We start from the raw sequence: 15,393 nt of genomic DNA, 5'->3' as shown, positions 1-15,393 counted from the left end.
TAGATACATACTGTCATAAACAATAGAATGACCAGGGTGGAGATTGGCTGGCACATGGCGTAAATACTCAATATGTATATACCTCGACATGCAAGAGGTTAAGGATTTTGTATGAACTGCTTAACCGTAGAATGACTTGCCTGTATGTAGTTTATACATTACCATAATACTAAGGGTGCTGGGGCTACTCAACCCTTAGAATGTCTTGTCTGTATGTAGCTTGTACACTGCTATAATACTAATGGGGCTGAGAACCACTCAAAACTCTTCACTCACAAGACCAAACATTTTGACAGGAAAAGGAACATGTCCAAGTGTATTTCACATCTTTTTCTGCCAAAAGTGAGATACATATTTGTACCCCTTGATCTTTTTTGTATCATAAAACGTTTGATTTTAAATCCCTGGTTTTCCTTCAAAAGAAAGAGCTCAGTTTTAAATAACTTAGGAAACATGAAAGATTACAATTTCAGTGTGAAAATGTCTTCTGTATTTTTGTTGTTGAAAATTTACCGATACAACGAAAAGACTTGTTGGTGTCCTCTTTTGATTGTTGTACCATTGATGATAATGATCTGTAACTAATATATCTTTTCAAATATCACTCAACTGCATCTCATTTTGGCCTCTGTTTTCAACACCAAACATGACTAGCCCACAGCAAGAATTTTATTTTGCAAGATATATTCTTTGTGCATTATTTGTATGGCGTGGCATACAATGTAGCTGTACTTCCTTGAACTCCAATATTTGTTTATGTGTTTTAACTTTGTTTGTAATAATGAATGAGTAACATGACCACAGGGGATTGGGCATGGGTAGATTGGAGAAGGAAGTCTGTTCTGGATGTCTGTCAGTGATAAGGATATCATTGGCTGGCAGTGGTGCCTTGCTGGGAGTTCATGTCGCTGAAGTCACGTAGACGTTTGGATACACTAGTTCAAAGGTGTATGAATATAGAAGTAGTGTATACAGTCTGTAAGATACAATGTGTCATATCATTCTCAGTCCCTGTCAAGGGAAACCTGATTAGGGCTGAATGACATGATGTAGTCCTTTATCTGTGCTCATTTCAAAGATATAGCTACAAGGATGACTTGATATGATAGACCTTTTGGGTAGACTCATTCAAAGGTGCATCAACACCAAAGTGACTTGACTATAGTCTGTAAGATACAACGTGTGGTACCACCCTCAGTCCCTGTCAAGAGAAACCTGATTAGGGCTGAACGACATGATGTAGTCCTTGATTTTCGCTCATTTCAAAGATATACCCGTAACTATTACATGGATGACTTGATATGATAGACCTTTGGGTAGACTAGTTCAAAGGTGCATCAACACCGAAGTGACTGTAGTCTGTAAGATACAATGTGTCGTACCACCCTCAGTCCCTGTCAAGAGAAACCTGATTAGGGCTGAATGACATGATGTAGTCCTTGATTTTCTCTCATTTCAAAGATATACCCATAACTATTACATGGATAACTTGATATGATAGACCTTTGGGTAGACTAGTTCAAAGGTGCATCAACATAGAAGTGACTGTAATCTGTAACATACATGGCATATTATGAACAAAGTAGTCCTTTATCATTTCAAAGATTTAATTACAGCTGCCTTGATAGACCATTTTAGTTTAAAAAGTTACACATGTTGGTCTTTATGCTAAGTTTGGGGAACAGCATGCCCCTCTATAAAATGACAAAATTTATATATATTGTTTTAAAAATGCGTCACCACATAAATAGTGATCACTAGGTGTTTGTGTGTCACTAGACATTGCTGTTTGTCACTAACGTCAGCGTCATGTCATATTGGCAGTGAAGGCATGTTGTTGGGGAACCTTCAGGTAAACACTACATAAATGGGCAAATGATCAGATAAACTGGTGTAGTTTCTCGTATATTGTAATTACTATTGTATTATGTTGTAAAATGTATGGTTACTGTGACACAGGTCTATTGAGAGTTTAAATCTCTTTCTATGGGGAGGGTTGGGTGGGAGCATTTGTTTGTACACAAAAATCTACAAGTTGGGAAAAAAAAAACAGGATTAAAACCATGTGTAAATTGATGTTGTAAAAATGAAAGGAATTCCCAGAACAACCCACCAGCCCCAACCACTCTAAGACTAATGTTACACTGATTGTATTGCATGTGTGTGGCTCAGAGAAATGTTTTGATTTAAAGGCAGTGTAGCCATGGAGACAAGCAGTGGGATAGGATAATTATGATGTTGATTTGACACTGTATATATAGAAGGATGAAGAAACTCTACATGGATGTCTTCCGGTTGTATGGTTTTGTAGTTAACTTGTCTGGTTGATCTCATGTCATTACTTCCTCTCACTTCTATCCTTCTTATTTTTGATTACAGGGAACCAGCATATGAGTTTCATTTTAATCGGGTGTTTTGTGGTATCATGTTGTTGTTTATGACCAGGGCATATTGCTCAGAGTCAACCTCTTGCACAGTAGTTTCCAAGGATGTCACGACATTTTATAACCTATGACATATCATTCTGTTTGCCTTTCATTTGATCTCTAATGGCAAAGGTGTTCAATTTCAATCCTCACATCAAGAGTAGGTGTGCAAGCAACATGTGTATAACATAGAGTAAAATGCTGTATTGAAAAAAAAAAAGGAGTGTGTATGAAAAATTAGAATTTCTAGAAAAAATATGTCATGTATGATACCATTATTAACAAGGCCACTGTGTACTCAATTTAAGTGTATTTTCTACAGCTGTTCCTGAACATATCCAGTAAAATTTATTGGATGACAGCTGCCATCACTATGGATTATTGCTGAAAGGGTGCGATCTACAATAGGGAAATTAAAAGTTGTCATCTATGAGAGTAAATAACCATGGAACAGTTTTTACAAGATTTTTGTGTGTATCCGACAGTGTTAATTAGATTCAAGTAATTCTGAATCAGTGTCCCATTCATGTGAAATGCAACATGAAATGATGCAAGATCACATGAGACAGACATGGACATCACATGCTGTCTTTACTTGAGTATACACACTGACTGTTTGCCTCTCACAAAACTAACCTTGCCATAGCAGTGCTCATACGGTGATATGAAATGTCAGATGTCATTTCTGACGGATCAGGTTTCAAAACAAAACCATTACTGCTACTGAGACAGTCTAGATGCACGAGCAACAGGGTTGTCGCCAGCGATAAATTCCTAAAAGTTGTCCACTGAAAATAATTATTAAGCAATACATAAACAGAGGATTATTGGCCTGCATTGTTTTAATATGCCAGTGTGTTGTAACATTTGTCAAGAAATAAACAACCGTCATACATGGTATCTCAGTTTGGAAGAATACCAACAAATAGAAGGTCAATCATACAACTGTTTCAACCTATTGTGGACAGTACCAGCTAACTATACTCATGAATTAAAGATGACAAGTTATTGACATCAGTTCTCATATGCAACCACTTTGTGTATTTGTGTACAGATATTTTGAAAATGTATGCATTTTAATACAGAAGAAAATGACCACTTCAAAATGTACATCTTATATTGACATTCAAAAAAAAAAAAAATTCATTTCTAAACAGAAATCTGCATCCCACTGTCTTGGTTAGGGAAATATTTGTAATATGAGTATAATGTTGATGTCAGTGGTGTTCCTTAACCTTGACTGGTATAATGGTACAGTTACATACATATGGTGAAATGCACCCCATGCTGTGTTTTGTCATAGTATTTAGATATACTTCTATTATGAGTAATATAAAAAAACAAGCAATGGAAACTCTGCATGATTGTAATTTGAATAATTTTTCCCAGACAAGTCTGTAAAAATGTGTATTTAATTCTTAAAAAAAAGTGAGAGATTACTGTTTACCACATAGAATACATTATACCGATACCAAAGAATGTGGAACATTTTGTTCTCCGATACTGGGACTCAGTGAGAGGAGACATACTTTCGTCACTCTTTCAAGACCTACACTTACATCTCTTTTATACATTATAGCCTCAACCTTCTCCATTTGCCAAATATCCAGTGTCTGTGACTGTGTATTCACATTTTCCTTCTTTCAAATTCCATACTGTAAAAAAGAATCCCCTCACTCCTTCATGTAGGGTTGTGCATGCAGAGCTTAAGTACATTAATGTATAAATCTTCTTTGAATATCTATTATTGTATGATGAAATGGCTGTTATCTATCACATATTACATTTTCTTAGAGATAGATACATTTTAAGGTAATTGATTTAATTGTAACATGTATGACATGTTTGTTTGTTTGTTTGTTGTCAGGAAAAGACCATGTATGTCGGTTTGTTGGATGTGGACGGAATGACCAGTTTAACTATGTGGTCATGTCACTGCAGGGCCAGAATCTTGCAGAACTCAGACGCAGCCAACCAAAAGGTGCTTTTACTATTAGTACTACACTGCGTCTTGGACTGCAGCTTCTGAAGGGTATTGAAAACATTCATGATGTGGGTTTCCTACACAGGGATATCAAACCGGTAAGTGTAGTGTTCTCTATCAGCCTTTCTATATGTAGAGTAGTGACTTCCATCCTATGAATGCAGTAGAAATTAATTTACATGGCAGTGTATTCTTGTCATGTAAATTGAGGTTCAGGGTTCACCCAAGCCTTTATAGAGTGATGGTTCCAACCTCTAGGTTCCATCCTATATGGATGCAGTAGAAATTAATTTACATGGCAGTGTATTCTTGTTATGTAAATGATAGTTCAGGGTTCACCCAAGCCTTTATAGAGTGGTGGGCTCCAACCACTGGGTGCCATCCCATGAATGCAGTAGAAATTAATTGACATGATAACATATTCTTTTTTTCAAACCTTTGTAGCATCCTTGTTCCATCCTATGAATAATTGACCTACTATTGTATTATTTGTTGTACAATATTCATGGCTCTATGATTGATTTGTGGGGTTTCTGGGGAGAACCTTGATAAGTGTCTCTGCTGGCTGGTGAAAATTCAATTAGCTAGAAAGCTAGAAAAAAAATATGTGTGTTTTGAAAGTGATGTTGTGTAGTTGCTAGGAAACCATCATAAACATTTAATCATCAACTCAAACACTGACCCCACATGGTGTGAACTAAAAGTGATAACAACGTAATATGTATTAGAATCAAATGTCATCAACTTTAGGTTCATTGTATCAAATGGAAATTTCCGTTCACAGAGATAAGGAAAATTTTGGAAGCAAATTCAGAATTTTTGCTGATGTTTCATCAGCATCATCAGGGGTGTGCTTTATCCCATTGTAGTACATCCCAACAAGACTTTAGGATTCACTTCCCCCCAAAACATTTTTGACACAGTGAATAGACCTTTTTATTCGATGACATAATATCTATTGTCATGGGAACACAATGTAGATGAAAAACATATCATTTTTGAATAGAATTTCCATATCAAGGAATGTTGATAAAACCCGGTTTCACAACGATTACTTTGCATTCTGAAAATAATAAATAAAATTGTTACAATAGCACAGTACCGTATCTATGACATCATGCATTAGTTGTTACTATAAATATAACAAAGGAAAGGTCATAAATGGAATGAAAAATATGTATTATTATGTCTCTGAACAATAAACCTGAAATGAGAATAGTATTCCTAAATAACCTGTTTATAGAGATAAGAAATGATATTCCTGTATTTGATAGGAATGCAGGGTTACTGTACTTTTAGTCCATAAAAGTAAGTTCCCTTTGTATAATAGCATGATGAGAGAAATGTAAGCCCTTCTAATGATACTAGAAGTATTAAATTTATATTTCATTAGATAATTAATGTAAGTTTTAAAGGGTGAATTAAATTTTGTTTACAGTCCAACTTTGCAATGGGCCGCCATACAAGTACCAATCGTAAGGTTTACATGTTAGACTTTGGTTTAGCAAGGCAATATACAAATTCTCTTGGACTTGTTAGAGCTGTAAGTATTATTTGTATTTTTTTCTGTTTATTTGTTTGTTTGTTTGTTTGTTTGTTTGTTTGTTAGTTAAATGTATATGTATGTGTAGCTGTCCGTTTGTACAGGGTCAACCTTTCTCCACTTGTCTGTCTGTCTGTCCATCTATCACAGTCTCTCTGTCTGTCAGTCAGTCTTTCTGTCTGTCAGTCAGTCAATCAGTCTGTCATTCTGTCTGTCTGTCTGTCTGTCTGTCTGTCTGTCTGTCTGTCTATCTGTCTGTCTATCTGTCTTCTGTCTCTGTCTGTGTGTATATGTAATTGTCTTGTTAGAGCTGTGAGTATCTACCAAACTTTTATTGTATTTTTTTTTACATGTATGTATAGCTGTCCATGTGTCTGTTTGTCTTCACATCTGTATATTAAGACTCTATATCTTGAACTGTGAAACTTATATGGACTTTTTTGTATTATATATGAATTATGAAATCTAATCTATACTTCTGGGTGGTAATTTTACCATGAAATATTGATAAGTGAAATAATGTTGATAATGTCATAGGTTTGACAAGGACACTGAAGTATGACATCAAATATTTACATTCTGCTAAAAGATATACTATATATATATTACAGGTTTGTGAGTTCATAACTTGTACACTTTAGTATAGAATTGTAATGTGTGAATGACCTGACAACATTCGGTCATATTTTGTGCAAGGGATTTTTTGTTCAATTAATATGTTTATATGTTCACATCTTTATGTTATGTCGCCCTAGTTACACAAGACTAAAATTTTGAAATGTGGAATATTTTATTATTATCGTCATGTCAACATTATTGATTACATATTTTGTAAAAATTGAATATTGTGCAGAGAGATAGTAAAGACTCAAGCAACTAATTGTGTTTATTACTATTTGTAATTTTTCTATGAATATTTTCATCACACACCCTTTAGTCATTGGAAACTACTACAGTAGCACAGTAGTAATTTCATAACTGGTGATATGAAAATAGTTAGCTAGCTGTGATGTATTTTTAGAATGTATAACTAAATTAACATGTGTTTATATTCCTTGATTACAGCCACGTGCAGCAGCTGGTTTCCGAGGAACTGTTCGCTATGCCTCCATCAATGCACACAAAAACAGGGCAAGTAGTCTTAATGCTTTACATTGCACTGCCACTGTTTTCTAGTATAAAGAGGGAAATCAATAATGCAAATTATCAGTTTAGTCATTCCACTTACTGTACTCAAAGCACCCCAGCCACATACCATTTGTACTTCTTCAACTCTCTTATGAGTATACAGTACATTGCAGTCCCTATACGTGTATGTGCATGACATTGAATCCTTCAAATAGAAATCCCTGATCCTAACAGGTCCCCATTTATGCAGCTTTATTGACCCGAACACAATCTTATCTGAGTACTCTAACCTTTGATAAACAAGTGGCAGCAGTGAGACTGAAACCAATAACTTAAAGATTCCAAGCTAACCATTCTGACCTGTAATACAGAGACCAGAAGACCACAGACAGGCCATAAAACACATATTTTATTGCTTGTTTGGTTGTCCATTCCAGCTTTTATTTTCAACAATTTCCATTTTACCCACAATCAGTATGAATTATTAGTTTTCCATTTGTCAGTGACTAGAATATGCTATCTGGACTGAGACACTCAAATTGTTTCCAGTCTTGGAAAAGTGCTTGAGTGAAATGATCACCATTATAATTCTGAAAATTCTGTTATCCGATGTTATAAAAATGTGATAGGTCAAATAATAGACTGTTGGTGAAATGTGTACCATGCTGCAAAATTCTCTCAGAAAAGGACATTTAAAGTTGACTGCAAAAAGTTGGATGTTTGGGTCAGGATGGTACAAGTTGTAAACTCGTGCAAAAAAAATAGTGATAGATGTATGAACCCTATACTAGTTTAGGTATAATTGTGGTGTTTTTTTAGCTGACATGTTTGTAGTAACCTCTGTACATGTACATGTAGTTATTCACATAAATCATTTACATTTAGTTTTCTAGATGTATTTCCATAGTTCCTGATATTATCTTGTGTCTTTCTAAAACTGTGTATTATTGACTGGTATTTCACATGATTCTTATATCACACTCGGTAGACATTACCTGACATAGCACATAATGCCCTTTATCCACCCACCCACACTGTACTCTGTAGAACATTGCCTGACATGTCACATAATGCCTCCTATCAACCCACACTCTGTAGAACATTGCCTGACATGTCACATAATGCCCCCATCCACCCACCCACACTGTACTCTGTAGAACATTGCCTGACATGTCACATAATGCCCCCATCCACCCACCCACACTGTACTCTCTAGAACATTGCCTGACATGTCACATAATGCCCCCATCCACCCACCCACACTGTACTCTGTAGAACATTGCCTGACATGTCACATAATGCCCCCATCCACCCACCCACACTGTACTCTCTAGAACATTGCCTGACATGTCACATAATGCCCCCATCCACCCACCCACACTGTACTCTCTACAACATTGCCTGACATGTCACATGCCTCCTATCCACCCACACTGTACAACATTGCCTGACATCGACAGTGACATATCACATGATGCCCCATCTACCTACACTCTGTAACAGCTGTGACTTATACTCTAAAAGCTATTAAAATATAATGTTTTATTTCTTGTTATATTCATAGTACTTTTTAGTTCGACCTGCACGACCTCAACCACAGTATGTAGCATAACTCATAACAAATGTGTTATTTTGATGAGCCACCTACGTGACTGTTACATAGTTGCTTCCATAAATGGAATAAGATAACCTTAAGTACTAACTTCCATATGTATACAGCTTGTAGCCGCCAAATATCACATTCCTAATGCTGTCCATTACATTACTGTAGATTTATTTTTGAACCCTGAAAAAAGTTGAATTCGAAAGTCCGATGTAACATTCCCGGTAGTTTTACTTCCAAAACATTCTAAAAACATTTTTCTGACAAATAATTTTTAAAAATTCAGGTTTATCTCAATGTTACTCACTTTTAATCACATAAGGACCTTGTAGGGTAATAGCATGTGATAGTGGTTAGTTTGTTTGGGAAAAATTAAGATATTAACCATTAATTAATTAAATGCTATTTTTTTTTTTTTCATTTTCCAAAGGCTAATGGCCACTATGGCACATTTAACAGAATGTATTTAGTTATAATCTTGTTATGAAAATTAGGAAGGAAATTAATTTAATTGGATAAATTATGTATCAACGCAATGTCCACCAAAATCTACATACATACTTTCTTATATGATACACTCTTCTACAGCAGAGTACAATGACATACAAAGTAATGGCTCATAGACAGAGCTGTATAATATACCTATAATATTATCTAAAAGTCATTAGATATCACATAGTGGTATAGCTCAGGTTGTTGCCCTCAATAACTTGGAACAACTACAATGTCTGATAGGCCAGCAATGGGCATGACTCAATATCTGAAATTGAATCCAGACTATTTCTATCTAATGGCTATAGGAAATTGGTCAGAGCCAGTCGTAACACTTTTTCATTTCCTTTCTCTCTTCATGTTGTGAAGGAAAAGGCATGGTTAGATATAATATGGGATTATATTCCCCCTCTTTATCAGTATATGACAGGAATTAAGACCAATTATTGAATTATTGTTATTACAAAATATGTCACTAAATTACTGTAAGATGAATCAGTAAATATTATACATCAGTACTGTCAACTCAGATAGTGTTGTCTAAAGAGTCACTTCTTGGTATTGCAACAAATTTGATGTGTTTTCTGGGTCAATCTTGTTAATGTATCTATAGTTATGGGGTACAAGATAGCTTCTGGTTTTGACACAAGTGGATGTGTGTTTCTGAAATGAAGGTGTGTGTTTGGTGGAGGGGGGGGGGGGGGGGGGCAATAACCTATGACTTGTATTAATATGCAATCACCTAACTGTAGTTTGATGATTACTGGTACCATAGTACTTGGCTAGGATTGGACTCAAGTAGGTTTGTTCAAGACAGCTATAGATTAAAGTACAATAATGTGAGAGTGGCTGGTATGATATGAATTCATAAAATCATAATATTTCTATCAGCAATGTTTGATTAGCGCATTTTGGCTCTACATGGATATGTACATGTAGTGTACAATGATATCAAATTGCTGATTGTTGTTGTTCTGTGATGATATTACAGGAGATGGGTCGGCATGATGATTTGTGGTCACTCTTCTACATGTTGGTAGAGTTTGTGGTGGGTCAACTTCCCTGGAGGAAGATCAAAGACAAGGTATTTAAACTTCACTCAGTTAATATTGTGTCACTGTTTCAAGAATGATGTGTGTCTTCTTTTTCTCCGACCGAACATGTAAAAGCATGCAGCAGTCATGAATATGTTTATGTTCAGCTATCACATAATGTATGTCTGCTGATTCCCATGAGGCAATGTGAATCCATGGCAGAGAGCTAACCTGAACAATGAGTGAGGAACAAGTTGCAACTTAGGGTTTCTCATCAATCACATAATATACATGATTGAAATCAGAAAATTACTCTCCAGAACTGTTTTTATTTCCTGTTATGGTGCTTCCTAGAAAGAGTCATTGACAATTACTGATTGTTCGATAGACTCAAACTATTTTATTGTACGTGTACTAAATGACTTCTTTTCACTTACAGGAGCAAGTGGGAAATATGAAAGAAAAGTATGACCATAGATTATTATTGAAACATCTTCCGTCTGAGTTCAAGCCATTTCTAGACCATATCCAGTTAGTACGATATGAAGATAAACCAGATTATAGGGTGAGTTGTATGTGTATGTGTATTGTCTGGGAGTAGTACATAGTTGTATGTGTATTGTCTGGGAGTAGTACATAGTTGTATGTGTATTGTCTGGGAGTAGTACATAGTTGTATGTGTATTGTCTGGGAGTAGTACATAGTTGTATGTGTATTGTCTGGGAGTAGTACATAGTTGTACATTTGTATGTGTATTATCTGGGAGTAGTACATAGTTGTATGTGTACTGTCTGGGAGTAGTACATAGTTGTATGTGTAATTGTCTGGGAGTAGTACATAGTTGTATGTGTATTGTCTGGGAATAGTACATAGTTGTATGTGTATTGTCTGGGAGTAGTACATAGTTGTATGTGTATTGTCTGGGAGTAGTACATAGTTGTATGTGTATTGTCTGGGAGTAGTACATAGTTGTATGTGTATTGTCTGGGAGTAGTACATAGTTGTATGTGTATTGTCTGGGAGTAGTACATAGTTGTATGTGTATTGTCTGGGAGTAGTACATAGTTGTATGTGTATTGTCTGGGAGTAGTACATAGTTGTATGTGTATTGTCTGGGAGTAGTACATAGTTGTATGTGTATTGTCTGGGAGAAGTTTGAATCAATGAATAGGAATCTTAATGGCACCAGATTGCCCTAATCAAGAAACAATAACTAATGACACTAACTCTATCGCATGTTATTTTCTGTTTATCTAGTATTTACAGTCATTGTTAGAACACTGCATGAATCGCAAAGGGATCAAAGAGGCAGACCCTTATGACTGGGAGAAAGGATATGGAGATGGCTCAATCACAACAACAACTGGCACTTCAACAACTCCACCCAAAGTACAACAAGGGTAAGTTTAGTATATAATAATAGTTTAGTACAAAGGCCGGATATGGCTTTTTTGTTTGTAAATTTTATTTAAGCATTGTATAATTTAAATAAGTCCACATAGAGCACCTTAATAAATAATAACATAACATATAACATAACATAACAGTACCCATATAAAAAGAAGATTTTATAGTTCGCACAATAAAGTAGACAAAGGTTGGTTATTAGGTAATGGGTATATGTTTCTGTTTGTAGACTCATAAATGTAATAAAAAGTCAACATTTGAATTAAAACTTTGGTACTGAGAGAAGTGGGATCAAATATTAATTTTTTAGAGAAATGAAACATTGTAACAATTTTATGGCTGTGTTTGAATTGAAATGGTCCCAAAAGAATACTTTTATAAAATAATTTATTTAAAAACAAAGATTATGTAAGAATGAATATTTATGGACTGTAGGTTTCAAAATGTGAATGTGAATTTCTTTTCACTGAGTCAATAGAAACTTTTGGAAGTGAATCACAAATCACCAGGGATGGACTTCTAGGAATATGACAGTTATTCTAATGTATGCATTGTACCTTCTAAAAATTACCAAAGCTTAATATCAATGTGTGACTTACAAAATGTTGGACACACCAATACATACACATATCCTGACTCACAGATAATATGTAGTACCTCCACTAGTATAGGCCATACTGTGTGTTATTTACTTTGAGAGGATGTATCTTGGGGCGTTTGAGATGGGAAATTTTTTCAACACATATTGATTTGATAAAGTGTATCACAGTTAAAACGAAGTTGTGTGGGAAATGAAAAGTCTTTCTATATTATCTCAGTAGGGGGTTTATTGGAGTCCAATGTCTTGTTTATGTAACCCTACTGAGATGGTGAACATGTAATTATACAGGTTACAAAGTTTAACACCAGGGGTTTATTGTTGTCAGATGTATTGTGTTCAGTGGCCTAACAATAGAGATGAAATCATATATATATATATATAATATGTTGTAAGCAGATGAGGTTACATGTATGTCCTGAGTCTTGCCTCTGGTAGGTTAAGTAGATATAAAAGGTGACTAAAATGAGGCTGATTTTATCTTAACATGTTATTATGTTTTAGGGGATCCAGAAAAGTTATTTCTCTCATATCCTACATCACACGACCTCTCTAAGATATTAGCTATAAAAAAAATGGCATATCTAGCATAGAAGAATCTTTTTATATGGGGAGGCAGTATGGAAAATAAGAAAAATCAGGAGCTTCACACCTCTTGAACTTTTGACCAAATAATGCTCCAGATTCATAAAAATGATTTGTGCATGAGTCCCCAAAGCATAAAGAAATATAGCTATTAAAAGATAGAATCAACATAACCTTTGCTCCCCCATTAAGAAGTCAATCTTTTTAACATCTGTTTGTACTTTATCATACAGAGAAGTTTCCTCAACAATAAAAAAATATTAGTTCTCAAAGATTTCTGTGGGTGAAAGGGCAAGGCTACCAGTCAGTGAATTAGTAGCTTACAGTAATACTTGACTCTCAGTTAAACTTTGGTTTTAGCATTGAAGTACACAATAATATTAATTAAACCAGATTTGATCTGAAAGCATCCCATAAGGTACACACACATATGTATCATTATAATGAGTGCTGTTAAGAGAGCTGCTAAGGGTTACAGTGTGGATATATGGCAAAAAAAGCATTTCAATGAGGGACATCTATTAACTACCCATCTCTGAATATGTTAATTTTAGTAATTATGCTAATTTCCTCACATCTGTTTACCAAATGTTGAGAAAAAGATGACACAGACAGACAGACAGACAGACAGACAGACAACATAACCACAATACCTTCCCTTTTACTGTGGTAAAAAAGGATGGAATGTTGCTGATATTCATCTCTTTTCCTTTTCTTATTGATTAAACCATGTATCTTTCTTGTTCAAACACAAAGCAATCAAATGAGAATAATCTGCGGACTGCCGTACATGTATTGCAGTGGCCCATTTCTAAAGTATCCATCTTTGGGAAGTTCTTCATACATGTATCTCCCACCAAGTTATTGATGAAGGCATGATGTTTTCCTCTGGGAATAGCCTTTGAACAATTCTCAATGCAGTGTGTTGTTGATATCCAGTCTGTCAGGAAAATTTTCTTCCTACCAAAATTGATCACATGGATTCATCATCAGAATACCATTTTATCCAGGAGGACTACTAATTCTCAGGATTTCACTTGCACAGTTTCTGATCGCAACAAGACTCGCATCTTCAAAGTGATTGTCAATTATTGATTCACCATCAGGCCAACTGAAGTTTAAAAGTGTCTGCCAAATTCAACTCAAGCATGCATCTGCAAATACAGTGAAATAACAACATGAGAACTGGAATTTAAGGAAAACTTTGACCTTAAAAAAACAATTATTCTTGACAGATATTTAGACTGTCCTCTCATGATGAACTTATTTATTTACACTGACAGATGCACAGACTATTTGAGTTAGAGAGAGTTTGATGACTCCATTACCATGTATAACACATAAACTGTTGACACAAGTAGACCTTTTGAACTAAATGAGGCTGAAAATGCAAAGAAAGATAGCTATGTATGGCAAGTTATTCATGTCATAGGTTTGAAGCACTCCTATTGGTCTATACAATATACAAAGCCTAAATACTGAATAGGAAGTTGCTCTCTAGGCCTTATAAATTACTCATTATCTATATGTACATCATCAATGAACTTTCTAATGAGAGTACTAGTATTCAACTTTACCTTGACCTTGAGTGAACTTGTTCACTAACACTACTCAAAATATAAGAATATGAGACTGTGCTATCTTGTTACAAGAATAACAAATAATGGAAATACACCACTGCAAAGTCAACTTGATTGAAAACCAGTTTTACAGTTTAGTGGTGATGACAACAGATTTTGAATCCGCAATGGCTGCTGTTTGGAAGGGACTTCAGCAATGAGCTATGATCATCTTTCCATCAGTTTATGCGTGTTCGCTAAACGACAACAAATTTTGAACCATCAATGATGATGACAACAAATTTTGAACCAGTAATGATGATGACAACAAATTTTGAACCAGCAATGGTGATGACAACAAATTTTGAATCAGCAATGGCGATGACAACAGATTTTGAACCAGCAATAAGTACTGTTTGGAAGGGACTTCCGCAATGAGCTATGATCATCTTTCCTTCAGTTTATACTGGTTTGCTATTGTAGTAAACGACAAATAATTTTGAACCAGCAATGGTGATGACAAATTTTGAACCAGCAATGGGCACTGTTTGGAAGGGACTTCAGCAATGAGCTATGTTCTTCTTTCCACCTTGTCTTCCATGTGCTGACCAAGTCAATAAAATCTGACAGAAGATGAGAGACTATAAGGCCAGATGTACATACACATGACTTTCTTTTTGTGACCTGGCCAATTTTCTGCCCAATTGTGGCCATTTTTTGAAAACTTGCAGAATATCTTTCAAACTTGAAATATCTACATATTCACTTCAAGTGTCTTCACTCTCAGTATAGATCGACATCATTATATTAGACCTAACTTTGGTCTTTCAATGTGACCTTGTCCACGATACGTAAGGTCAACTGTCAAAATGAAACCATTTCTTGCATACCACAAACGTTAAGTAATATATCATTTTTGCCAACTTTTATCTAACATTGACAAATACAATTTTGAATATTAGCACATTAGTTTCATGTTCATGAATTATAAGTCCAGACATGTTTCATTAGAAAATGAACAATATGTATAATTT

At 35.1% G+C, this 15,393-nt stretch overlaps 1 protein-coding gene across 3 annotated transcripts in view; it reads left to right on the top strand.

Annotated features, from left to right (window-relative positions):
- Positions 1–15,393, top strand: part of LOC144453857 (uncharacterized) — a 47,297-nt gene that overhangs the window by 18,260 nt on the left and 13,644 nt on the right. For all 3 annotated transcript variants that reach the window (XM_078145230.1, XM_078145229.1, XM_078145231.1), the window contains exons 5-10: positions 4,294–4,508; positions 5,849–5,953; positions 7,019–7,084; positions 10,168–10,260; positions 10,650–10,775; positions 11,468–11,610. In XM_078145230.1, the coding sequence (XP_078001356.1) occupies positions 4,294–4,508; positions 5,849–5,953; positions 7,019–7,084; positions 10,168–10,260; positions 10,650–10,775; positions 11,468–11,610 (748 nt within the window). The remainder of the gene's footprint in view (positions 1–4,293; positions 4,509–5,848; positions 5,954–7,018; positions 7,085–10,167; positions 10,261–10,649; positions 10,776–11,467; positions 11,611–15,393) is intronic.

The sequence above is a fragment of the Glandiceps talaboti genome, chromosome 2 (assembly GCF_964340395.1).
Source record: "Glandiceps talaboti chromosome 2, keGlaTala1.1, whole genome shotgun sequence".
Taxonomy (NCBI): Eukaryota; Metazoa; Hemichordata; class Enteropneusta; family Spengelidae; genus Glandiceps; species Glandiceps talaboti.
The sequence above is the reverse complement of the archived record's forward strand: the minus strand, read 5'-3'. Positions and strand labels throughout refer to the sequence as shown.